Source organism: Mytilus californianus, unplaced genomic scaffold (genome assembly GCF_021869535.1).
Source record: "Mytilus californianus isolate M0D057914Y unplaced genomic scaffold, xbMytCali1.0.p SCAF_9, whole genome shotgun sequence".
Classification (NCBI taxonomy): domain Eukaryota; kingdom Metazoa; phylum Mollusca; class Bivalvia; order Mytilida; family Mytilidae; genus Mytilus; species Mytilus californianus.
In genome coordinates this window covers 99,421,619-99,447,982 of record NW_026262745.1, presented here as the reverse complement: position 1 = coordinate 99,447,982, position 26,364 = coordinate 99,421,619, and the positions used below count along the sequence as shown (strand labels likewise).

The following is a 26,364-nucleotide window of genomic DNA, read 5'->3' as shown; positions in this document are numbered from 1 at the left end:
AGTTGAGTTGATCAGCATTACGAAGAAGAACATGGCTATGCAAGATGATTGTGAGATTATTCACATAGCAACAGATCAAAACCGAATCATGTCTTTTCCAGATACCTTTTAAAAATTAGACTCTCCGAATTGAATCTTCCTTTCGGCTTCCCAAATCATTGCCTCGGTCAAGAGCATATATGCATCTACTTGATGAGTATATGTAGATGATGAAGTTTTTTTTTCTATCACGTGTTTTATCACGTGATGTACATTGAAGTAATGAATGTCGTGATATATGATTCCAAAGAAAACTTCAAAAATTAACAGAAAACATAATAAATCTGGTAAAAAAAAACAGAAAGACAATCATGATCATGTGTGATTTTAGGAAAGATGGAAACATGACTTTTGTTTGATTTATTCAAATGAATATAGTTTCGTGATCCACACAGATATTTCTTTCTTATTTTTTTAGTCCTGTCTAATGAATTTAAAATACTGCGGATTCATTATTATTCGTGGGATACCAATTTTCGTGGATTGAGTGTGTATACTGTATAGGTCCATTAAATTTACGTTCAACGAAGTACACATTTTCTATACGTTTCTATGTAAATTTAGCGAAAACCACGAAATTCAAAATCTATGAAAATACAATTGTCCTCAATCCACGAAAATTGGTACCAACGAAAATAAATGAAACCACAGTACATTAGAAAAAGGATATACTGAATACAAAGATAAACAAAGAATGTTATCATGTAACTTTATTCAGCAGAAAATGTCAAAATTTTATACCCAATATTGCCCTGACGTCCTGCTTAATAAAATAAATAAATGCTTCATATGTTATGTATACATTTTTGAATGTCAACGATTTTTGTTTTCTCGTTTACGGACGGAATTTATAAATAATTTAATTGTCAATTTATCCCTTATTGTGCTTCTTCTTCGCCTTCTTCTTCCTCGAACTCTCCTTCCTCTTCCGCTGTTGCATCTTGGTATTGCTGATATTCGGATACCAAGTCATTCATGTTGGATTCGGCTTCTGTGAACTCCATTTCGTCCATACCTTCACCAGTGTACCAATGCAAGAAAGCCTTACGACGGAACATGGCTGAAAATGAAAAATAAAGTAAAAATTATTGGTAAAATGTTTTATATTGTGAAAATACCAATAATATCAACGGTTTGTGTTCCTAGCCGTTTAATTATTTTCTCATTATCAACCATGCCAATTTATTTAAAATAAAGGAGATATAGGATATATATGCTAATAAACAACAATACAATAAAAAAGAATAATCAAGAGGTCTTCGTTCGATTTTCAAGTATAGACAAGTAGCTGTACCATATGTCGAAGTCGATCCGATTCTAAATTAATTTTGGATGAATTCAACATACTAGACTACCAAAAATCTGCCATTAAAGATCGTCCCCGCCTTAACTGGGTTATAAGCAGATGTATACCTTTTATAATTAGTTTCCAACTAAAATATACATTTTCCCATTTAATCAAGTCTTCCGTGTTTACGTGTGGAAGTATTTGTTCTTTTTTATGATTGTTTTTCGCTCCTTCTTTTAATGTTAAGGTTTAGATTACAAATTTAGTATTTCTTAAATGTATCTTGATAATTGATAAAGTAACTAACGATAATTGCATTTTTACTTCCTCATTTGCTTAGACTTACCAGTAAACTGTTCTGAGACACGCTTGAATAATTCCTGAATGGCTGTTGTGTTTCCAACAAATGTGGCAGACATCTTTAGACCACGTGGTGGGATATCACAAACTGCTGTCTTGACGTTGTTGGGGATCCATTCAACGAAGTAACTGCTGTTCTTGTTTTGTACATTCAACATTTGTTCATCAACCTCTGTCAAAATGAATATTTTATAGGTCAAAGAAGTGCTTATTAATAAAGATGGTTTGTTCAATATATTTCAAACATTCTTCGTTCTTTCAATCGGCATATTTTAATGTGTATAAATATACCACTAGTATTTGATTATATTGCTTTAGCACAAGCTGGTTTTTTTCATGTATATCGTTGATTTAATTCTCTTACTTTTTATGTCTACTTTTGCCGTACCTCTATTTACGTTTTGACGTTAACTTCTGTAAACCTACTTATCTTCGCGGAAACTTTATTTCGAGTTAAGGTCTTTATTTCGAGTTAAGGTCTTTCTAGTCGACTAAGTGGCGATTTTTTAAATTTTTCTAATATCTTTATACAAGGGAAGAAACAGTTTTACATATTCGCGACGATTTATATTCGTGTTATTTGTCTACTAGCGAATGTCGCGAAAATAAATCGCTCGATAAAAATTAGTTCATGTACAGTATTTTTTCACGAAAAGCATGTCTGGTGTACCAAATTATAAGCCTGGTATCTTTGATGAGTTTTTTTCATTCTTTTTTCCATGCTATATTGTTGTTTGCTAAATATTCAGTGGCAAATATTTCATACATATTCAGGACGTTTTTTGCCATGATAACTTCATGGTTAAATCTGAAAAGTTTACGTATTTACATGTATGCTCTTATGCTAAACAAGTAAACACAACTTATTCAATTATCAATTACCTTTCATTGACATTCTTCCTCTAAAGAGGGCACTGACTGTGAGGTATCTACCGTGACGTGGATCACATGCTGCCATCATGTTCTTGGCATCAAAGATCTGTTGGGTAAGTTCCGGTACTGTTAGTGCACGGTACTGCTGGCTACCACGAGATGTTAGAGGTGCAAATCCGGGCATGAAGAAGTGAAGACGAGGGAAGGGTACCATATTGACGGCTATTTTCCTGAGATCGGCGTTTAATTGACCTGAAAAAGAGACAGATTTTAATTCACAGGTTAATATTTCAATAAACAAGAAAAAGTTTAATACAGATATGTTTCTGTTAACCACAATTGGAAACTAATTACATAAAATAGATAATTACCGTGACTGATTTGAAAAATATGATACTATTTATACAACCCTTTTTCGTTTTTTTGTTAAATGCATTCTGAAAGTTCTGAAATAAATACAAGTGTTATAGATGTTTGTGTGAAAATAAAAATATGTAATTCAAAAAGATAATGGCAAAAAAAGTCGTAAACAAATGTACCTGGGAATCTAAGACATGTTGTTACACCTGACATGGTTGCAGAAATGAGATGGTTCAGATCACCATATGTTGGAGTTGTAAGTTTCAATGTACGGAAGCAGATGTCATACAGAGCCTCGTTATCGATACAGTATGTTTCGTCTGTGTTCTCGACCAACTGATGTACAGAGAGGGTTGCATTGTAGGGTTCTACAACAGTGTCTGATACTTTAGGTGATGGTACAACAGAGAAAGTGTTCATTATTCTGTCTGGGTATTCTTCACGGATTTTACTAATCAATAGTGTTCCCATGCCAGCGCCGGTACCACCTCCTAGTGAGTGAGTAAGTTGGAATCCCTGAACACAGTCACAGCTTTCGGCCTCCTTACGTACAACATCTAGAGCAGAGTCAATAAGTTCAGCGCCTTCTGTGTAATGTCCTTTTGCCCAGTTGTTACCTGCACCGCTCTGTCCTGTAAAAGAAATTATATTATCAAAAGGAATATATAGAACAGACATGTTATTTTGAACTAGAAGATATTAATTCTTACAATAATCTAGTGTAGGTTGTGATTTTCTTACCACTTATGAGCATGATCATCTAACTAATTTTTCAAATTTGTGTTTAAATAAATAACATTGAATTGAAAAGATGGAATAAAATATTTCTAATTTGCTAGATTTCAGAACAGTGTAAAAAGCTTATATATCTTACCGAACACAAAATTGTCTGGTCTAAATATTTGTCCAAAAGGTCCTGATCTGACGGAGTCCATAGTTCCTGGTTCCAAATCAATAAGAATACTTCTGGGTACATATTTGCCTCCTGTAAAAGAAATCGTAGAAATCATTATAAACATACGTTACCCAATTGTGATATACCGACTGGTTATTTAGTAACGTTAACACACCCAAAGAGAAGCATGTGTTTTTGCGTTTGTTTCGTAATTTAAACAGATGTTAGAAGGTGTCGGCAGGGAGTGAGTTAAATTAAAGACCTTTTTCATAGCACGATTTCGAATTAAAAGAAATTAGATATGTCTTAATATTTAAAAGTTTGACGGAACACACAAATATTAGAAATGCTATGGATAAGTTATTAAATATGTCTAAATGTTTGCCTAAATACAATGTCAATGTTATATTATTATGATGATTATTGTTGTTGTTGCTTTTGGTGGTGTTGTTGTTGTTGTTGTTGTTGTTGTTGTTATTGTTGTTGTTGCTTTTGGTGGTGTTGTTGTTGTTGTTGTTGTTGTTGTTTGAAACAATTAAATTGTCTCCCTTTTTTATTTCAAAAGTTCGTCTGAAAATTATTTTTATTCATCTTGAATTACATATTACGCAAATAATACTAAAAGTGTAAATAAAAAAATAAATAAATAAAATTACCTGTAGCCTCGTTATAATATACATTGATTCTTTCTAACTGTAAATCTGAGTCACCATGATATGTTCCTGTAGGATCAATTCCATGTTCATCTGATATGACTTCCCAAAACTGCAGAAAAAATGAAATACGATATAAATTAAAATCGAAAACTATTAAACATTTGTATCATGAAAAGAATTGAAACGTAAATAATCAAATTTTCCGCTTTGGAGGGTGTTTCTATTTGGATTTTTTTCTTGCATTTTATGATACATTTTTATTTTGGAGTATTTTGAAATCAAATGGGACAAGATTAGAGTAAATGAATTAACATTTCAAACTATCATCGTTTAATACCGATTTTTTTAATAAAAATGTTACATTTTGAAACGAGTATTTTGAGCTTTCTTGTAATCCAAATAATTGTTTTGAAACAAAATAAGTTGGATATTTGATATGCTTCCACCCTGGTTCGAAATCTATTTGTTGTGCTTTCTTCGCGCTACAAGTACACAGCTCCGTTTTGCATTATATTCACAAATAACATCAGAATATTCATATAGATTTTCCACATTGGTATCTTCTTCGTTTATATTAAAATTTAATGCTTATTGGTTCCTGATCTTTTCCAAAGGTCGTCAAATTGATGACGAATATCCTATAACATTGATATGTGCATTTATTTTAAATGAATTGAAATTTGATATCGTGTACAATCTTTGCCCTTACATGTCCTGCCTTTGTGTCTTTTTAATGTTTTTGGTACAATATAACATAATTTGTGATATCATATGTCCAATTATCTGCCATGGAATATTTTAAATTGTCAGGTATATTTTAATTTGTCATCGAGTGAAGGATATAAATGTTAAATTTAATTGAGGAATTTTATTTTTTTAATGAATAGGGTTTTTGATGATCTCAGCATAAAATTACAATTATGTAATATTATGGATTGATATCATATTCAATACTTGAATTATATCTAGATTTTTTTCAAATATTCATCAGTATCGAATTTGAAATGAATGTAAAAGTAAACTGATCTTTTCAAATACACGAAACAATGAATGTTTTATCACAAAGTATCAATATCAAACATCGTCAATTGAAACTTACTATCCAAACTTGATTTTCCATTAGAAATTAGTTATCACATTTAAGTAAGGGTAAGAACTAAGGCTATCTGGACCATGCACTGTTTTTCATTGCAAACAAATAAGGAGATGTGGTATGATTGCCAATGAGACAACTATCCACCACAGTTCAAATGAAGTGGGTGTAATTCCATTGTTTCTTCTTGTTTGTACGTCAGGTGTTTTGGTGCTTTGTGTGGTCTGTTGTACTGTCTAATTGATTTGATTGTTGGTTGTTTAACGTCCAGTGACAAATATTTCATGCATGTTCAGGACGATTTACTGATCATTTTTTTTGTATTTGGTAAATACTATTTCCTTCAAATGTAGTATAATCATAAATTGGAAATACAACCGAAAGACACATCACAACCAAAAAAGATATTTTAAGTTAAGCACAGTCTTCAGGAACTCTGACCTCTCAATCGACAAGAGGATATATAGATACAATACATGGGATTTAATTCATCACACAGTCTTCAGCAACTCTGGAATTCTCAAGCGAAAAGAGAATATATAGATGCGATACATGGGATTAAATTCAACAAAGAATGCCAGAGATATGCAATCGAAAACTAAACTAGATGCATTCATCGCAACCTTAACTCGAGGCGCCTCCCTTTCAATGTTTTTGAGGAAAACAAATGTATGGAAAACCAAAAGAGCAATGATAATGATTGACCGAGACAAGACAAATTGATGAAAATTATGATTCAAAACGACACTTATGAAAACAAATGTATGAGAAGCCAAAAGAGCAATAATAATAATAGACCGAGACAAGACAAATTGATGAGAAACTATAACTCTCAACGGCACTTATGAAAACGACATCCAACTAAATATAGAATCTATCAAGAAATGTTTCTGTTTATTTTTTCGATTTATTCATCATTTGTTTTCGATTCAAGAACATCGGTTTTGTTGTTGTTTTGATATAAAAATATTATATCAATTTTATATGTTGTATTTCCTAGAGATGTTTACCTCCTAACACATCCATTATAATCACAAACAATATTCAAATCGCTTAAACTTTCAGTCGGTATTTGAGTGAACCGACATTGTTTACGGAGATTAAAGTTTATTATACTTGTATATCCGTTGCTATGTGTTTTTCAAATTCCCACGTTGATTTAAACCTTAAATCTTTTCAATCACCCAATACCTTACTATCTGTATATTTGTACTTAATAAATGTGCACCCCAAGCATACACACTGATCTGTTATCTTATTATAAGCAAACAATATATAATTAAAGAGCGTCTTTGACAGTCTATCACTATGTATCAGTTGTCGTTGTTTGCTGACCCCTTATCACGTGATCTGACACGCATTGTCAGCTATATGCATCAATTGATAAAAATATTCATCTACCGCTTAAATTCAGAAACAGGTAAAAACAGGCAATTCCTGACGCAGACGATAGAGATATCCATATGAAGACAATTTGAAGCTACATGCACGGTGCGCGTGTCGTTTAGCGAACTAAAATTGGATGCTCGTACCTGACTGAGTACACAGTAACTGAGTAGTACTTTCTGATTTCTGATGTGTTTATCAAATTGCACCTTTAATCGCCTCGGTGTTTCCTAGGTACTGAGCATTTATTTATTACCTACAGGAATATATACGAATATCAGTTGAATGGAACATGTGGTTTGCAAATTCTTTACTCTTATTTTTTTTCCAAACGTCCATCAGAAGATTTTTCCTTATTACTATACCTATATATATTAAAATCTGAGTGACGACATCGATAGCAATTTTATTCTATTTTTCTTCTCCTTGAACATGTTTAACAAAAATGGAAGAAGTAATTAATTTTCTTATTTCAACATTTAGATAAGTTTAAGTAACCAAATAAGTTATCACACCTACTTATCATTATATACACCTTTAAATCATATTTATTATCATTAAGCTTTGGTTCTGTTTAACAGAAAGTGGAGAATATGAGATTGTGACATATCTGTAATCTCTCGTCTTTATGTTCTTCATTCCCACCTGGACAGAAAGTGTTCGGCCTTTTGAACTGTCAATCTAAGGATTTATGTTTCTTAAGGGGATATTATAGATTAATGGCATTTTATGAAGAAAATATGCAACAAATAATACACTGATACCCGCGCTTTGAAGGGAAAGATTGCAATCTATGGACTAGATTATTGATACAAAATGATTATTTGTTTTTTTTATATTTGGGCCGATCTTTGAATTTGCGAATATTGAAGCTGGAACAATAAAGTGTTCTTGAATTTATACAGATTTGCGTTTCTTCAAATTATACTAAAAGTGTTTCTGTCGAAAGTTAATCCAGATGAGCGTTTATCATTGGCTTCGTGCACAAAGGAATATTCAGAATATTTTGCAATTAAAGAAGAAAGATTAAAATACTGGAAATGATCAACTGCAAATGCCATCAATCCATGAGTATAGTAGATACATGATAAAGAAAAAACATCTCGTCTTCTTGCAAACGAAATTCGACCCTCAACATTCATCTCTTCGTATATCTTAAAATCGAACAACTAGATGATTTCTTGGATTCAAAATCAATTTCAATTGCTAAGTATTTGATAACTTTATTATTTTTTTATTCAGAATATACAGGTTTTCTCCAAAGCTGTCTTTATTCAATTATTTTTAAACGTATGAATTGTTCTGTGTGCAAACCGTTGAAACAGAACTAATAAAGCGAGTAGGTTTACCCACAAACTTGGTATTTAAAATCCCATTCAAACGGTTACAAATCTCTATTCAAATGGTTTGTTACTGTATCCAGATGTTCGATGATAACGGTATAGTTTTGTACAATTGTTGCTACGAGGTTGGAATGAACCGGTATCATACCAAAATATCAACACCCAGTTTTTGTTTGTGTCCATAATGAAGAAAAAAAAGATTTATGGGTTTTATTGTGTAGACAATGTACCAAAACCATGTCAGGAATTAACAAAATATATTGTACACAAGAGAAAACGGAATCAATTGCTTATATCCACGTCATTTCGACTGTAGTTGATAGTTGTCTCATTGGTAATCATACCACATCCATTATTTTTTTTATAATACACCATTAACAATCAACATTTTGTAATTTAATTGAAGTTTAAGAATGTATCTCCCCTCGTGCACAGCTCTGATTCGTGGTTGGGTCCTGACTATACTTTAGTCCTTTTCGGTTAAATCAACTCTCTTACGTTTGTATTAGGCTTTTGACTTTGGAATATTTTACCTTAATTGTCACTAAAGAGAAATTATGTGTAGTCTCTATTGAATATATAGATTTACTTGTCTTAACTAAACGAACCAATTGTCGGACCAAATCAGAGCTTTTTGCATGGTACTGGCATTTCTCTATTATAAGCCTGGTATCTTTTATGAGTCTCTACAGTTTCAGACTGGAAAATGACTGAAAGATGTCATTTTGTTTGTTGTTTTCAGGTTGCTTATTTAAAGGCTAATCTTATTACATTTATGTCCCTTTTTGGTCATGTAGCTCTTCATGAAATATGGTATTTATGCATCCCTGGCTTTCAAATGGTAAATCCAGAAAAGTAGTTCGAACGCACGACATTTACACAGTGTTTATTTCAATGACGTATACCTTCTATTTATTTATCTAAATGCTCCTTATAATACATTGTGTTGTTTTAACAATAAGTAGGTCTTGTTCTTCCGTACTGATAAAAGTCAGCAGTAAATTATTCATTGTAAATCTATTGGTGAAATATAAATACAAGAGTATCAATGTATCATGGCGTTCATTCTTTCATATATGAAACTACTATTTTATTTACTTGACACATACTATACCAATAAGATAAAGAAAGTTTTGTTTAATTTGGTTTAGATATAATCACAATTATTAAACATTGGCTTTCATTTTTAATTCATCCCAGATAATATTGTGAAAGCTTAAAATCTTTTGTTGAATTAGTTATTTTCATTATTGTTTCAAACGTGCTTATCGGAAGTTTCAGTTATCAAATAAAAACACCTCTAACCCTATCAGGATTTTAAAAGATCTCAAGGAATTATGATCCGTCATTCTTGTTTAGTTACAACTTACTATGTAAAACCCGTCTACATAGAACTCATTCGGAACTGAAGATTGTGTTCGGAATAGACAAGTGATCTTTTTACGCATGTTTAATGATTAAACAAGAACCATGATATGTCCTGATTCAAGATTTTGATATTTTGTTGAAAATACAAGACATGTGACGATGAAATATAATGATTCTTTTAGAACTTAAGTGTCAATCTGTCTAAGAATCAGGCAGTGGTGAAAACACGACAACAAAAACCCACTCAACTTTACTTCAATCTAAGTTCAGAATGTATAATGGTGCATGAATATAACATTCATGTCCTTTTCCTGTTCTGGTAATTCAAGATATAATTTGATTGAAATGCACTAGAAATTAACAATAAAGGGGAGATAACTCCGTAATTTGCTATCAGTCTAACCAAAATATATCTAGATATTTCTTAACCCGAATAATTCAGTCCCTCCCCGTGATCGACTCTCCCACTCGCGAGAAGCCATCATAGAGCAGTGGAATATAACGACTGAATTATTCGGGTTAGATATTTCTCGAATTACCAGACACACAGTAAAGAAAGACCTACCATTTCTAACTCAGGATGAGGGTATCTTCAAAATAGGGTGGTTAGGTCGGTGGGGGTTTTTTTCGGCCATGTTTTGATTTTTTTCTAAATTGCCTGATTCTTACAAAGGCTGGCACTTAAAACAAACATCCATTCCAGGTGTAAATTAAGCGTTAGCAATATTGTGTACGTTCAGAGCAATATTGTGTACGTTCAGACGGTATTTTACACAATAAACTTCCTCATACTGTAACAACTATCAGGATAAAATTTAATTATGAATATAATATATAGTTAATTTAAATCAGAAAGGTTCTTTTAAATTAGAGAAAATCGTTTTTTTAATAAACTTCAACTTCTGAAGCAAAGTTTTTATAAGGTTTTTGTATCTTTCTAAGTTCCCGTCTGGTTGTGAAATTTGTCATATTATCATACATTTTTAGTGCTACAAACTTTTTACTGTAGTTTCTGGTCACGTAGTACATAGCGTTTAAATACACCATTGAAAAAAAACTCATTCGCGAAAACGAATGATTGTAAACAAAATCTACTTTTGATTACTAGTATAACTAATTTGATAATTAACTTCCAATGATATATTAATACTATTTGTAATTTATTCTATCTGTATCCCGATGGCCCGTAAGACAAATTGATGTTGTCCTATGATATTTTTTTTTCAATGATATATTTATACTATTTGTAATTTAAATTATAAGCCTGGTACCTTTGATAACTATTTATACTACTGGGTCGATGCCACTGCTGGTGGACGTTTCGTCCCCGAGGGTGTCACCAGCCCAATAGTCAGCACTTCGGTGTTGACATGAATATCAATTATATGGTCATTTTTATAAATTAACTGTTTGCAAAAGTATGAATTATTCGAAATACTAAGGATTTTCTTATCCCAGAAATAGATTACCTTAGCCGTATTTTGCACAACTTTTTGGAATTTTGGGTCCTCAATGCTCTTCAACTTTATACTTGTTTGGCTTTATTACTATTTTGATCTGAGCGTCACTGATGAGTCTTATGTAGACGAAACGCGCGTCTGGCGTATTAAATTATAAGCCTGGTACCTTTGATAAATAATTATTCTATCTATATCACGATGGTCCGTAGGACCAAATGATGTTGTCCTATGATATTTTATAGTGTGTATTTACAATTATACCGCTTCTAAACGTTGTACGTTTACCTCTGATTCACTGCAAATCATTCATAACAAATGTTCTATTTAACTTCTCTTCTTTAAAGATTTAAGAGGGAATGAAATCTGATATACTAATTTAGATTAATGCAGTTTACAATAGTATTTAAATAGATGCATTCCACCGGGTACAGGGGTAAGGAAAGACAATACACATCTATCATTCATCGTTACCAAGGGAAGATATATTGCTCATAGATTACAACAGGACTTTTGTTTACTTATCTGTAGTATTGCATAAAAAGTTAGTATATGTTTGAACAGAGAGAGAGAGAAAAAAATGAGAATAAAAAATGAATTGAACCTTTGCCTCCATATTAGTATATTGATAAAACTTACAAATAAATGACAGAAACTGTAAGATATTGTTGCAAGATCTCGAGTTTTTTTTTTTCTTTTTTTCATTCATTTATTTAGTTATCTATGAATTTATTTGTTTATTCGTTATACTTTATGCACCTTACTTATAGAAATAATGCATATTTGATGTAAAGTAAAATGTTAAATGAAGAAGATTTATCTTATATGATGCAAATTTATAAAGTTGGATTTTTATTTGCAATGGATAGGAATCTAATATACAATTCAGATTTTTTAAAATCAAATTTCGTGTTTTCTAATTATTATTTATATTTAAGCATTTCAAACAACTACAGAATCATCCTTTAGGAAAGACCGTCCACTGTCATTTTTTTTTACAGAATATAAATTAACTTGACAAAGAAAAAATAAAGTTTACTGCTAATTAATAAACTAATTAGATATAGCAATATAATAATACTGGTACATTACCTTAGCACCAATTTGGTTACCACACTGACCAGCTTGCATGTGAACAATTTCCCTCATTTTGTCTGTAATTTATTTGTGGTAACGGAAAATATCCTTCAATATAGGCTCTTAGCCCTTCGTTTCAGTTCTATGTTTCTTACAAACTTGAAATTTAATTTTTCAATTTATATTAAAATCGGGGTTACTTTACTGTTATTCCTCCGCGAATTAGTCCTGCCTTAAAACAATATTTGTATTGTTACTCGGACCACGTGTCTTTGTTAAATTGTTATCATTAAATAAAATTTAAATGGTTCCTGTAGAAAAGATATAACAGGTGGTCTGGATGGGGTTTACAGAATTGAGAATTAATGGCTATAAAGTGCAGAATAAAGGCCCAAAAATATAAAAAATAGAGAAAAATCGACCAAAAAAATAAAGAATAGAGAATAATGGAGTGCTTAAACATAAAGAATAGAGAATAATGGGCAAAAATATAAAGAATAGAGAAAAATGACATAAATAATTAAACAATACAGAATGGAAGGACCACCCATCCAAACCCTCATAACGGGTGTTTTGTTTGACAAAGACAAATGATGGTAGATAGATTTGACAAGAATAATCAAGTTGCAAACAATATACCCCTGTCAACACATCATCAAATTTACCCGGTAACGAACGATTCACTTCTCTGCATGACCAACGGTTTCTGTGTATATTCCGTTGTCACATAAAATCGTTATATATACTTTAGTTATATATAGGTAATTTGAAACTTGAACTCATTCTTAAGTATTGATATAGGATGTTTTACCTATGAAAGCGCAACATTTTTTCATCAATTATTAAAGTGCAAAAGGTCGGATTTCGGGTAGATACAAATAAAATATAGATGTGAAAAGTACAATTTACACATAATATCAATTAATTCATCTTAAACACCAACATTTGGTATACGCCAGACTCATCAGTGACGCTCGAATAAAAAAAGTTAAAATGGCCAAATAAATTACTAAGTTGAAGAGCATTTAGGACCTAAATAATCAAAATATGACTAAGGTAGTCATTGACGAATCTGATACAACTATAACGGTGTTATAGTAGTCTCATATAGTATTTACAGTATTAAAGTAGTCTCAGATAGTACTGACAGTATAATAGTAGTCTCAGATAGTACTGACAGTATTATAGTAGTCTCAGATAGTACTGATAGTATTAGAGTAGTCTCAGATAGTACTGACATTATTATTGTAGTCTCCGATAGAACTGAAAGTATTATAGTAGTCTCAGATAGTACTGACAGTATTATAGTATTCTCAGATAGTACTGACAGTTTTAAAGGACCATCTTTCTTTATATTATTAAAAAGACAAGAATTTTTCATTTCTGTGTTAAGTGTTTGATGGCTTTTTGAAAACAAATATTTTAAGGCGATGTATTCCCTACATTTTTGTTTGGTTCAAAACATAAGCTGTCTGTACTGGTGTGTTTATGATTTCAACATAAACTAGTGAACAGAAGGACTGTAGACCTGTTTTTTTGATCGTTTTGGTGTGTTTTTATTTTTGTGTGTTTTTCCTTCAGATTATCTGGTCGGTTTATATAGTCTAGACAACTAGACAGCAAACATAAAGATACATATATGGTCTTCAGCACTATACAATTGCCTATGCAATGTGTCAAGCTCTAAATTGCCATGGGTATGGGAAAGTTATGAATAAATTTAACCAAGACTATCAAAGATAAGAAGCGCATTACATTTTAAAATAATTAACCAAAGACAACCATTGGCGAGCTTCCTGACTTTGGACTTGAACCTTTGGCGAGGTTAAACCTCAACTCTCCCATATTAGATCTCAACTTGTATATTTTTGTTGTGTCTGATGCTTTTCTTGTTCTAATCGTCACCAGGAAAGGTCAAGCCAGTTGACGGAATAACAAAATGTAATAAGAGATGGGATAGTACACGAGGAGTCCTGAAGATAAATGACAAATGCATGGTGCCGGGAAAATGTCTATGTTTTCCGACGAAGAGAATTTAGTTTTATATTCTTGTTTAAATGAATACTATGTATAGAATTATAAGAATACAAATGTTTTGTAAATATTGCAACGTAAATTTTATAAATATTTTGTTTCCTTACACACAGATTTGGCAAGTAGTTCGTACAAAAATTGATGTTTTCTTCAAACTTGACCAAACATGTGAACCTAATGAATCAGGGTATAGAATGTTACCATCTAAAACTGTTTATCGAATCATCAAATTGTTTGGTACCTATTCAGACGTTGGGGGTAGTTGCTATGGCAATCTGTCTACAACAAAATGTTTAAAACAAATAAATTGTATACAGTAACGACTTGACAAAGTCTATCTTTATTCGCCATCCAACAGTCCTTGCATTAAAACAAATGGTTGGAATTTAACACTTTATCACGTTGAATCTCCATTTATCCGTTAATAAAAGACTCATGGCACTGTGGATTAAATCCTACTCATCGTTGATTCACACCTTTTGTGTGCCGTGTATACATTTTATGTGCGTACTAATTATCTTTATGTAAAGTTTAACTAGCACCTTTAAGTAAATTCTTATCTAGTTTTGTAAATAAATTATCAAATTGTCCAGCTAACATGTAAATACAAATAAAAAATGTTTGCTGTTAACATAACTAATAAACAAACATACTGACACGATTCTTACAACTTGTTGATGGCACTTAAGATGAAAATCAATTTCATGTAGATATGATTAAAATTAAAATTGTCAAAATAAAAATTTCTGCTTCGTTAGCCAATCGAGACTGAAGTATTAAGTATCAATGCTGACTTAACGGTAGAGGTTATGATAAAAGATTTGTATAATTTTCGGTGAACTAACTTTTCTACTTTAACTATATATACAGAACGCGAAAACGAGTACTTCGGAAATCTTGTTTTACAAGTAGATTGAAAAGGGGTATTAGACAGACGATACCATAAAAAGAATGAATGCTATTTAGACTGCAAAAAGATTTTTTTTCAAATTTGGCCGACTTGACGAAACTTTTTAACTCTGCGCAATACACCAGCAATCAAGACTGTCACTACATTAAATATTAATTCAGACGTATTTTTACTACTACAGATAATCCGGCTAAAAGTTAGTAGGGTCTCAATACGACTATCAAAGAAAAAAACCCAACTTTTATTTATTAAATTTGGAGAATAGAAGACCAAAAGAATGGATGAAAAAAAGCTAAAATCATGCAAGGGATTTCTTAACGTAGCTGTATAATTCACTGAGTCACCTGAGCTCATCCCATTTTTAGATTTTTAAAAGATATTTTCGAATCGTTCCCTGTATAAAGTTTCTTTTCTTTTTTTGTCCTCTATAAGCCTAGTATTTTTCATGGGTTTGTACAACCGCTTGGCCGATGCCACTGCTGGTGTTCGGTTTGAGGATATCATCAGCCCATTGCTAACATCGAATATCGTTAAGGTGGTAACGTTCGGTAAATTTATTAACCCCTCCCACCCAATGCATAGATGACCGACGCCAGGTTTGGCACTACTTTCGGGAAGTTTTTGTTATTACTGCGTGTTTAAATCAAATTACGCTGTTGAGCCTTATCTATAATAGACAAAACGCGAGTCTAACGTACTTGTATGTTTGTAGGTACCATTCGCCCAACAGTATTAACATTGATTATGATTGATTTTGTAGATTTCACCTAAAAGTAGTAACTTTTACATGTACCACAACTATGGCAAGTTGTGTGATATATATGATATAAAGGGTAGTATATATTGCTATTCAGTATAGTATCATCTGAATTAGAAAATGTGGGAGTGAAAATAATCCGAATCTCATGAAACCAAACTGGAGTGAGACCAGGTGAGTTGTCACGAGGTGTTTATCTCTTGCTTTGCATACCACACACAAGCTAGCGACTCCAATGTCACTTTCAGTAGTAAATATGAAAGCCAGGACCATTATAAAACCGTGCCTGATTGACACAGTACTGTAGACATCCAGATTAATCGAATCTATAACAGTGTTAGTATTACTTGTTAACTCGTATATATGGTTTTGGCTAAACTTTTATCTTATTTTGTTGTAAAGTTCCGAAAGTTTCTTAAGTTTTTCAACAGTGAAATTTTGGCCTTGAGTGTAACTGATGAAGGTAGATGGAAAGATGGGGATACCAAACGTAGCAAACGATGTACTAAGTTCACATGTTCACTCCGCCCCCTGTGTACTTTGTTTTGTTTTTTTATTTTCCTTTTTTTCTGTTGGTTATATGGTGATGTCTTTTATTTTTATAAACTTGTGAGCTTTGGATGTCCCATGAGTATCTTCTTATTGTTTGGAAATTATTACACTGTAGCTGAGAATACTATAACTGTGATATAGTGGTCTCAGGCTGTAGACAATAGTATCTATCAATCTAACGGCATCCTTTGTTAAAAATTTATAGCACCAATAATAACCCAGTTTCTCTTGATATCATTTTTTTTTCATTATTGAATAGAGGAAACAAAAAGGGAAAAAAGAAAAAATGTCATATATATGAATATATTACTGCCTATTTAAAAGTCACGGTAAATGTAAGAGAGCAGTGCATGAAATTCTATATGAAAATCCTCCTTAAAATTTCAATATATTTTGTTTAGATCACATAGACTGAAACATCAACATCGATTGAAGAGAAGTAGAAATACATGTATGCGATAAGAAATCCATTACTGAAATTGATATGGCGTGTCGATAAACTTTTTATTTGAAAAATTAGGCATCTAAATAACTTTGATAAAAAAGGTGAAGTGTCATGTCACACATCCTCAACCACGCAACTTTATCAGATTTAACTCTAAAATTCTTTGTAAATTTAATCTTAATAATAAATGAAGTACTAAGTAATTATCCACAGATAACATGATCTTAAAGCTTAAATCTTTTACCGTAATAGTTGCAGATTTCGCGTTAGATAAGTATTTATTTCTCTATTGTTGAGGATTTTGTTTCTTTTTTTTAACCTATTTTCACGTTTGCAGGAAACTAGGTATATGTCCTTATAGACTACTCTAAAAGAATTTGAAAAAAAAAGTATTCTGAAGCCTCACATGAAATGTATGATGATATACTATATTTCAATAACGTGCCACAATTTCTAGTCTCATTTATTCACTAAATGGCAAGCTTAAAAAAAGTAAGTTGAACACTAGTGTATAACATATCTATCAAAGAAAAAACCTAAAGCAACCACATGAATTCCAAAAGGAGCTAAACCGGGCGGGAGCTAAACCGGGCGCGTCGACAGAGTAAGCCGGGCGCATCGCCAGAGTAAACCGGATGCGTCGATAGAGTAAACCGGGTATGTCGACAAAGTAAACCGGGCGTGTCGACAGAGTAAACCGGGTATGTCGACAGAGTAAACCGGGTATGTCGACAAAGTAAACCGGGCGTGTCGACAGAGTAAGCGTCTCCTAATATGCATGCATGCATCACTTGCCATGCGAATCCAGACTAAGTATATAGTATGTCAGTTTCAACCGTCTTATAATTTTAAACAATCAAAAACAAAAATGTTCGTGTTGTCGTGCAGAGCATACCCGAGGGTGTGGATAGGGGTCCTTTATTTCTGTATTCTTTAATTTTTAGGCCATTTTTTCTCTATTCTTTATAAATTTTGTCTGTTATTCTCTATTCTTTATACATTAGCAATCCAATATTCTCTATTCTTTGTTTTTGCCTATCTTTCCCTATTCTTTATTTTAAGAGCCCTTTATTCTGCACATTTTGCCCATTTTTCTCTTTTCTGTTAACCCCATCTAGACCCTCATACCCCTACTCGTAATTCAAAGTATCGGAAATCAGGAAAGATGTTGGGTCTAACAAATCCGAAAAGTGCTTACACATTACCACTAATTACTGTTAACCTGCTGACTAAATATGAAGTCATATTGTGCAGTAGTTCTGGAAAAAAAGTGCGACTTTTTCTTTAGTTCATTCAACATATTAGCTGTTCAAAGTATCCACAAGTAGGTGTTTGAAAGATCCGACAAATGCTCACTACGTTACAACTCATCAATTTCAAGCTGTTTCACAAATATGATGCCATTCTATTAGTTAGTATACTTGTGAAAAATGTGACGGAAATATGTGTTCAGCCACCGTACGGACAGACGGGCGAACGGACACGGTGTATGCAATATAGCGCCCGTTCTTATAGAGTTGAGATATAATAATACGTATCGACGTAAGTAATCGTATCATATAAATGATATGCACTTCTTCCTCCGATGTGAAAATTAGATTGAGCAGTTTAAAAGTTGTTTGATTTATTATTATTATGTAACAAGCTCAAATTTCAACAATCTTTTTTTTCTTCAATTTAATGTCACCTTTATATGTTTCTTTTTATTTGACAACAATTACCTATGGCGACTTTATTGTCAAACACTAACGAAAATAATACATTCCTCGGTTATATATTGTTTTGGACCTCAGTACATGCATTAGTATGTAACCTCCACGTAAAGTACTCGGCAACGCCGCGTTTCGTATTTTCTCTCTACTTAACACTGCACATTAATCGTAAAACAAATTAATCATGGCAAACAAGTACTCTTTTACAAATTTAAAATTTTGCAAGATAAATATCATTCATTTCAGTTAACGAAAGGGGCACATCACTTAAAACCTGTATAGATAAATTAACATTCATTTTATTTTACCAAAGCGGTCTGTTTGATTAGCAAATGTCCCACTCTTCAATTGATAGGCAACAATGGTATGATTCAAATAATCATTTTCCTTTCATTTAATCACTAACACTTCTGTGCATAATCAATATTAAAACTAAAATGTTTTATCTTCAGAAGGGTCTATCACCAAGGAATTTTTCCTTGACATTGCCACCTGCAAAATTATGACGCTCCATCGGTTCATTTGCTTAAAGTTTTAAAAGCCTTCATTTTGAATTTTTCATCAGTGGCGGATATAGTTGGGTGGGGGGAGGGGGAGGGAGGAACCCCCTTTTTATCCTCGGTTGGAACCTCCCCTTTTAAAAATGGCTGGATCCGCCCTTGTTCATCATGTATTTGAAACATGCTCTACAAAATCTATCATGATAAGTTCGTATTTCTGAAGTTGTTTTCTGCTGCTTATTTTTGCATGTAAGTGATTTGCTGAAGTCCCTTTTCAGAGCACAGAGCATTCTGGTTATATCTTATTGCCTCAGTTCACATCTAGTCTTAACATAAAAAGGTTGCTTTAATATGTTGAACAATTATTGAATGTTAGATACTGGTTATTATCAATAGAAAAATTGCAAATTTTGTTTTTTATACTGCCTTTATTCAGCAAGAATATCAAGCGAGTTGGTATTGGTATATAAGTCAACGTAAAGAAATCAAATGCTATTTATCTTTTAAATTTATCGGCAATTTGTCTTAACAATCACGTTTCTTGTGTATCTCTTGGGACAGAATATGAAATTACATGAGGTAGTTTATAAAACTCTTTCTACGCGTACAAAACGTTTAATATTAGGCAGTGTATATAAGTTGCCGATAAAACGGGGGTATCTAACGGCCGTTCTTTGATTATATCAATACTTCAATAATATAAGAAAAAAAAATGTAAAGATACCAAGGAACTATAAAATTCACAAGTCAAAGAGGACATAAAACCCCATAGACAAATGAAAAATCAGCCAGCTTGTCTGTATATGACATTTTTTTCTTTTTAAACTTATCATACAGACTTAAAACAAACCATGTGATCTATTTATACAATCACAATAGTGCATCATATAGCCATATAAGTTATACCACACGATTATATAAGTTGACCACATATCATATTGAAAAATGTCCTTGTCCACGATTGTGACATCAATGTATGCGAGTGTACACGATTGTGACGTCAATGTATGCGATTGTCCACGATTTGTATGCGATTGTCCACGATTATGACATTAATGTTTGCGATTGTCCACGATTATGTCACAATGTATGCGATTGTCTACGATTTTGACATCAATGTATGTGATTGTCCACGATTGTGACGTCAATGTATGTGATTGTCGACGATTGTGACATCAATGTATGCGTGATTGTCCACGATTGTGACATCAGTGTATGCGATTTATCTTTTACTTTTTTGAACTTGCAAAGAAATTTTGCGAACAACACGTCAATGTGAGCTATAAATACATACCCTTCCGGAGGATTTGATGACATCCTCAGTTTTTGAAGAGGTTGATGTTGCTCGATATTTAGTTTTGTGGACTGTTGTTGACATTTTGACTGAGTGTGCTTTGCATGGCGGATGCTGCACGGATAGCAGGAGACGCTTACACTGTCGACACTCACAGTCTCGCTTCTTTTTTGGAGTTCATAGTATTCCTGAATCTTTGTGTGTTACCTTCTTAAGGATGTTCGCTTCACTTGTTTTTGAATTTTTGTCAGATATTCGGAATCCTCTGGTTTTATCCATGTAGTGCCAATACATATTTTGCCCGCTAACCCCTACTTTTCTTTTCATAATTTTATTACATATAGTTTTAAAAGCCATATTTGAAAATCTTATAAAATCCTTGTTATTATTTCATAGATTTTGAAAGAAAAAAGGTGCTAATGTTAAATGTACGAAAAATCCAGAGAGAATCATTTCCCGCCAAGTTTTCAATGGCTTATATCTAAAAAAAAAAAAAGGTCACGGACCCTTCATTTTTTCAGATTTTTTAGTTCCATTATTTATGTAATATTAATTTATATCAGTCTTTTAAAAAGCTTGTAATTTTGAAGTAGAGTAGCGAACATCCTTAACCGATTTACAAGATTTGAAAATCGATAAACTACTGTTGACTATAAAAAATGAAAACAACACGTTAATTTACATCTGATTCAAAACTTGTTTTTTGGCTTAGACTAGTGTAACGGATGTTATGTTCATAGCAGGAGATGCTATCTTGTCGATTCATCTAATCTTATTTCGTGTGGGTTTCGTGTTATTTTGCATGGGGGTTTCAATCCAATAATATAACAAGAGTGCAACCGCTGAAATGTCTCGCCTATTATACTGACCATTGATTTTATGGTGATAGTCCTACATATAAAGTTTTGCTACAAGTATCACATTAACATTTATGATCCAAGAAAATAAGGTGAAGGTCAGATAAACCAAACCGGAAATAAATGTACACCTTTAATACAATCATTCCATACACAGAATATAGATGACGTATTAGCTTATAGTATAAAAGAAACAGATCAAACCATGAAAATTCTATATTGACCAATGGACCATGAAAATGAAGTCAATGTCAGATGAACCCTGCCAGACAGACATGTACACCTTAAAATCATTTCATGCATCAAATATAGTTGACCTATTGCTTAAAGAAAAACAGACCAAACCACAAAAACTTAACATAAGCAATGAACCATGAAAATGAGGTCAAGGTCAAATAATACCTACCAGACAGACATGTACATCGTAAAGTATTGCCATACACCAAATATATTTGTCCTACTGCATACAATATTAGAAAAAACAGACCAAAACACAAAAACTTAACATTGAGCAATGAACCGTGAAAATGAGGTCAAAGTCAAATAAAACCTTCCAGACTGACATGTACATCGTAAAATATTTCCATTCACCAAATATATAGTTGACCTACTGCATACAGTATTAATAAACAGACCAAAACACAAAAACTTAGCATTGAGCAATGAACTGTGAAAATGAGGTCAAGGTCAAATAAAACCTGCCAGACTGACATGTACATCTTAACATATTTCCATACACCAAATATAGTTGACATATTGCATACAGTATTAGAAAAACAGACGAAAACACAAAACTAAACTATGACCACTGAACCATAAAAATGAGGACAAGGTCGGATGACATCTGCCAGTTGGACATGTACACCTTACAATCATTACATACACCAAATATAGTAGACATATTGCTTATAGTATCTGAGATATGGACTTGACCACGAAAACTTAACCTTGTTCACTGATCCATGAAATGAGGTCGAGGTCAAATTAAAACTGTCTGACAGGCATGAGGACCCTGCAAGGCACGCACATACCAAATATAGTTATCCGATTACTTATAATAAGAGAGAAATTAACATTACAAAAAATCCTAAGGACAATGGACATATGACAGACGGAAACTTCATATCATAAGGCATCTATATACAAAGTATGAAGCATCCAGGTCTTCTACCTTCTGAAATATAAAGCTTTTAAGAAGTTAGCTAACGCCGCCGCCGCCGGATCACTATCCCTATGTCTAGCTTTCTGCGACAAAAGTCGCAGGCTTGACAAAAATAAGGAGATGTGGTATAATTTTCATAATTCAATTAACGACTCGATTGTGTGGATCTTAAAACAACGACATTTGGGTGTAAAATACTAAAACATAATCGTAATATCTCAAATGTACATGTATAATATGGACCATAATTTGTCATATAAAGAAAGTTTATAAACGTAATTTCTGAAGGAATTCTTTTTTTCTATATTGCGGCTTTGGATCGGTACTCTCCTAAACAAGATCAAAAGTGTAACTTGTCTGTTAAATTGGCAAGTAAAATTCAAGTGGAATTATCACATCTTTGTGTAATCTAATTTGAGGGTCTTATCATTCTCGATAATAGCTGAGCCTATATTGACAAACTGTCAAAATTATGGATTCTCTTTAGGAATTTAGAGGTTTCATCGTTTGTCATATTCTTTTGTGAGATTTAAATCCTTATACAAAATAAATAATTATGAACATAAAACAAACTAAATTGAAGTAAATATTAAGAAGTATATCAACTAAGTGGTGATAGTGTAATTTATTGAAGATTGTTTGAAGTGGGTTCATCAAATACCGTTATGTCAAACAGATTGAATCGTAGACTTGTCTCGTTTAGAATTACTTTGAATTTCATTTTGAGGTGATCACCTTGTTGCCCTCTATATATCTTTTAATTACTTGTGTCGTTGCGTTGTTGTCCCCCCGGGCCATGCGTATACCCCATATTTAATTTTATTCATATACATTTTCGTAATAGCATATACTCGATCAAGAGAGAGAGAGAGAGAGAGAGAGAGAGAGAGAGAGAGAGAAGCAATTGTAACTGTTGAAAATGATCCAATTTTAAGTATAGCCTGTAGATGTGCATGGGATAATATCCCGCATATATTAAAAAACAAATAACCCTCAAGCTCATCACATGATCATCATGTGACATAAAAATTAAGAATAAGGTCCCATGCATAGAGGCAAATTCGGATTTAACCAACGAGGTGAAATTCTATATTAGTATATTATGATCCAATTCGTTTTTAACGATAATCTTTATAAGTCATCGATATTTGGTTTTTTTTTGGGTTTTTTTTTTGGGGGGGGGGGGGGGGGGGGCGGGGGGATTCTATGCTACCCCCTAGGTAAACTTGATGTGTGACAGTAAAATATACGATTTACGTAGGCCAAGCTTAAAATACAATAGTTATTCCCAAAAAGAGATACGGAAGATACCAGAGAGATATTATTACTCATAAGTCGAAAACAAACTGTCAATGTCCTGGCAAAAAACGAAAAACAGGCGAAAGACAAAACGTCAGTCAACGAAAAACAATATAGACTGAGCAACACGAATCCAACTAAAACCGGAGGAAGAGTAAGCACATCCTGCTCCATATGCGTCGCCCGTCGTGTTGCGCATGTTTAAAGTACAAATTTGGTGTTAAGTCTTATTCGGTCGGTCACTGTCATTCGAGGAAAAGAGGATGGGATTGAGGCTACGACAAATGGAACATATCGACGTCGTCGTCATCTGTTCAAAAGCACAAAATATATAAATTATTAATCGAATACTTTTAAGGATTTGTGATTTATTAAAGCTTGATCACATCTACATTTGTATTTGCTCAGTTTGCACGCCAATACTGTTTTGTTCTGCTTTTCGTAGCAAAAATAGCATATTGCACAGGGCATAAAGCATCTTTCTAAAAATACATCCTAGAAATCCCCAATTTTACATTGTTCATGCAATAGTTGTTGATTAATAATATAACAATTGTAGCCTTTGGTTGAGGTCAATACAATGTTATATCGACCTCGAGAAGCATATCGACCTCGGACTTCGTCCTCAGTCAATATGCTTCTCTTAGGTCGATATAACCTCGTATCGACCTCGTATACAAAGGCTATATATATAAGTGTATAGCATCAAAGACAAACACTTGGCTTGTGACAATTAGGAGAGGGACATGGTTACATCTTCTCTTGCAAAGATCTAGATTAAATTTATGCATTATACGTGTGTAGACACGGGCGATTAACAGTTTGACTTGTGTGTTATATGTGTGTTAGCTAAAACTGAACCTTTTTGTATATGACAGATGACCACGCAAGTTTCACTAGTCATAACAAGTGTGTGTTGCTTAAAACCAAAGCTTTTTGTATCGCAGAAAAAAAGAAGGGAACAAACAGGACGTTTGAAAAAATTACACAAAAAAACCCAGGATTTGGGAAATTAGCACCCGCGTGTCCCCCTTTAATTAACTAATCGTAGCCTCTACCACTGTCCCCCTGTTATCGTTTATGAGTCGACATCTTCAAATGCGACTTGTTTCCGGGTTTGTACTGGTCATTAGCAACACGACGGTTGCCACTACAAGGGGAATGAAAAAAGTTGACACTTCCGGAGCATCTAGTTTCATGCCGTTTTAGTGGTGTTCGTGTTAGGCAATCTTTAGTTTTCTTTGTATTTGGATTTTGTGTCATGTCTTAATACATCCACATCCTTTCTTTTCCTTAGGGAGCTACCATTTGATATTTATGGGGGGGGGGGGGGGGCTAGGATGAAAAATTGTGTCCTGCATTTTTTTTTTATTTGTAATCTCTGTCCTGCCTTTATATTTTTTACTCTATTCGGTCCTGCCTTTTTTTTTTTAGTTTATCCTGATGTTTTTTTTTTACATAAATTGTCATCCTGCCTTTTTTTTTTTGCAAAGTGTCTCATCCTGCCTTTTTTTTTTTACTCAAAACTATTTTTTCAAATTTCATCCTAGCCCTCTCCCCCATAAAAATCAAATGGAAGCTCCCTTAGTTAATTTGACCACTTGTAATATACATCAAACAATAAAAATTTGACTGTCCAGTTAAACGATAAACAAAGTGGCGAATTATATCTTGCTTTGACAGTTTACGTCAATATGAATCACTATCTAAATAAAAATTCAAATCCGCCGAAAACAAATCATGACCATCAAGAACAATGTATCATTTCACAAAGTCAAGTTACTTTTCTAAAACTCTTAAGAAGGAATATTGCCACTTCTTAGTGTTGTAATTAGCGACACTATATGATTGATAGCTAGATGTATATAGAATACCAGTAGCGGTAAATATATTTTTAAGTACTTTCCAAATCATGTTGCGTATCTATTTCTTTGTTGTGGCTGCAGGTTTTTACGGCTGGTGGTCTAGATAGGTAAAGAGGGAATGGACATCCTGAGAAATTCCTTGACCTAAACCCATTTTGCATGTACCAGCTAGGTCAGGATATTATAGCTCATATGTTGTTTTGCAATTCTTTGGATTTTAAGTTTTATTAAATGTTTTCTTCTTTAATAGAAGACTTTGTTGATATTAATGGCTTGTGCGGTTTGTTATGATGTTTAAATATTTGGTAATGTCTATCCGGTAGTCAAACTATTTATTTTCCAATACATATATCCAGGTAAGCCATGACTTCTTCAAATTTTGTACTAATCACGTTTAACTCTATACATTTTTCTTTCTTTAAAAAAAATAATACATATGTCCTTGCATGTATTTCCAGGCCACACTTATTAAATTGTATAGATTGTCTGATTGAATTGGATTTTTAATGCAAGAAAATAAATTCTTAATTATAAAGTACATTTTTACAGAACTTTTCACGAGGCAAATGCAAAAAGCGTAAAATCAAGTCACCGTGGCCTTAACTATTTTGTTTACAAATTTTGTCATGTTTATAGACATTGTATCTAAGATCGAGCAATGATTTAGTTTGGTAAAACAAACACTACGGTAGGCCTAAGAACAGTGGTCTACAAAACACAAACTTTCACTGAGATCATCCAGGGATCATTTACGATATTTGATAATACCTTGTCACTTTTTA

The 26,364-nt window shown here is 32.8% G+C and overlaps 1 protein-coding gene across 1 annotated transcript; it reads right to left on the bottom strand.

Moving 5' to 3' along the window:
* Positions 1–734: 734 nt before the first annotated feature.
* LOC127716657 (tubulin beta chain-like) lies at positions 735–12,368 on the bottom strand. The gene is made up of 7 exons (XM_052222907.1): positions 12,211–12,368; positions 4,472–4,580; positions 3,795–3,905; positions 3,100–3,552; positions 2,570–2,812; positions 1,674–1,859; positions 735–1,099 (listed from the first exon to the last, which is right to left on the bottom strand). Exons 1-7 carry the CDS (start codon positions 12,265–12,267, stop codon positions 918–920), a joined length of 1,341 nt encoding a protein of 446 aa, XP_052078867.1. The 5' UTR covers positions 12,268–12,368; the 3' UTR covers positions 735–917.
* Between the last annotated feature and the right edge of the window lie 13,996 nt (positions 12,369–26,364).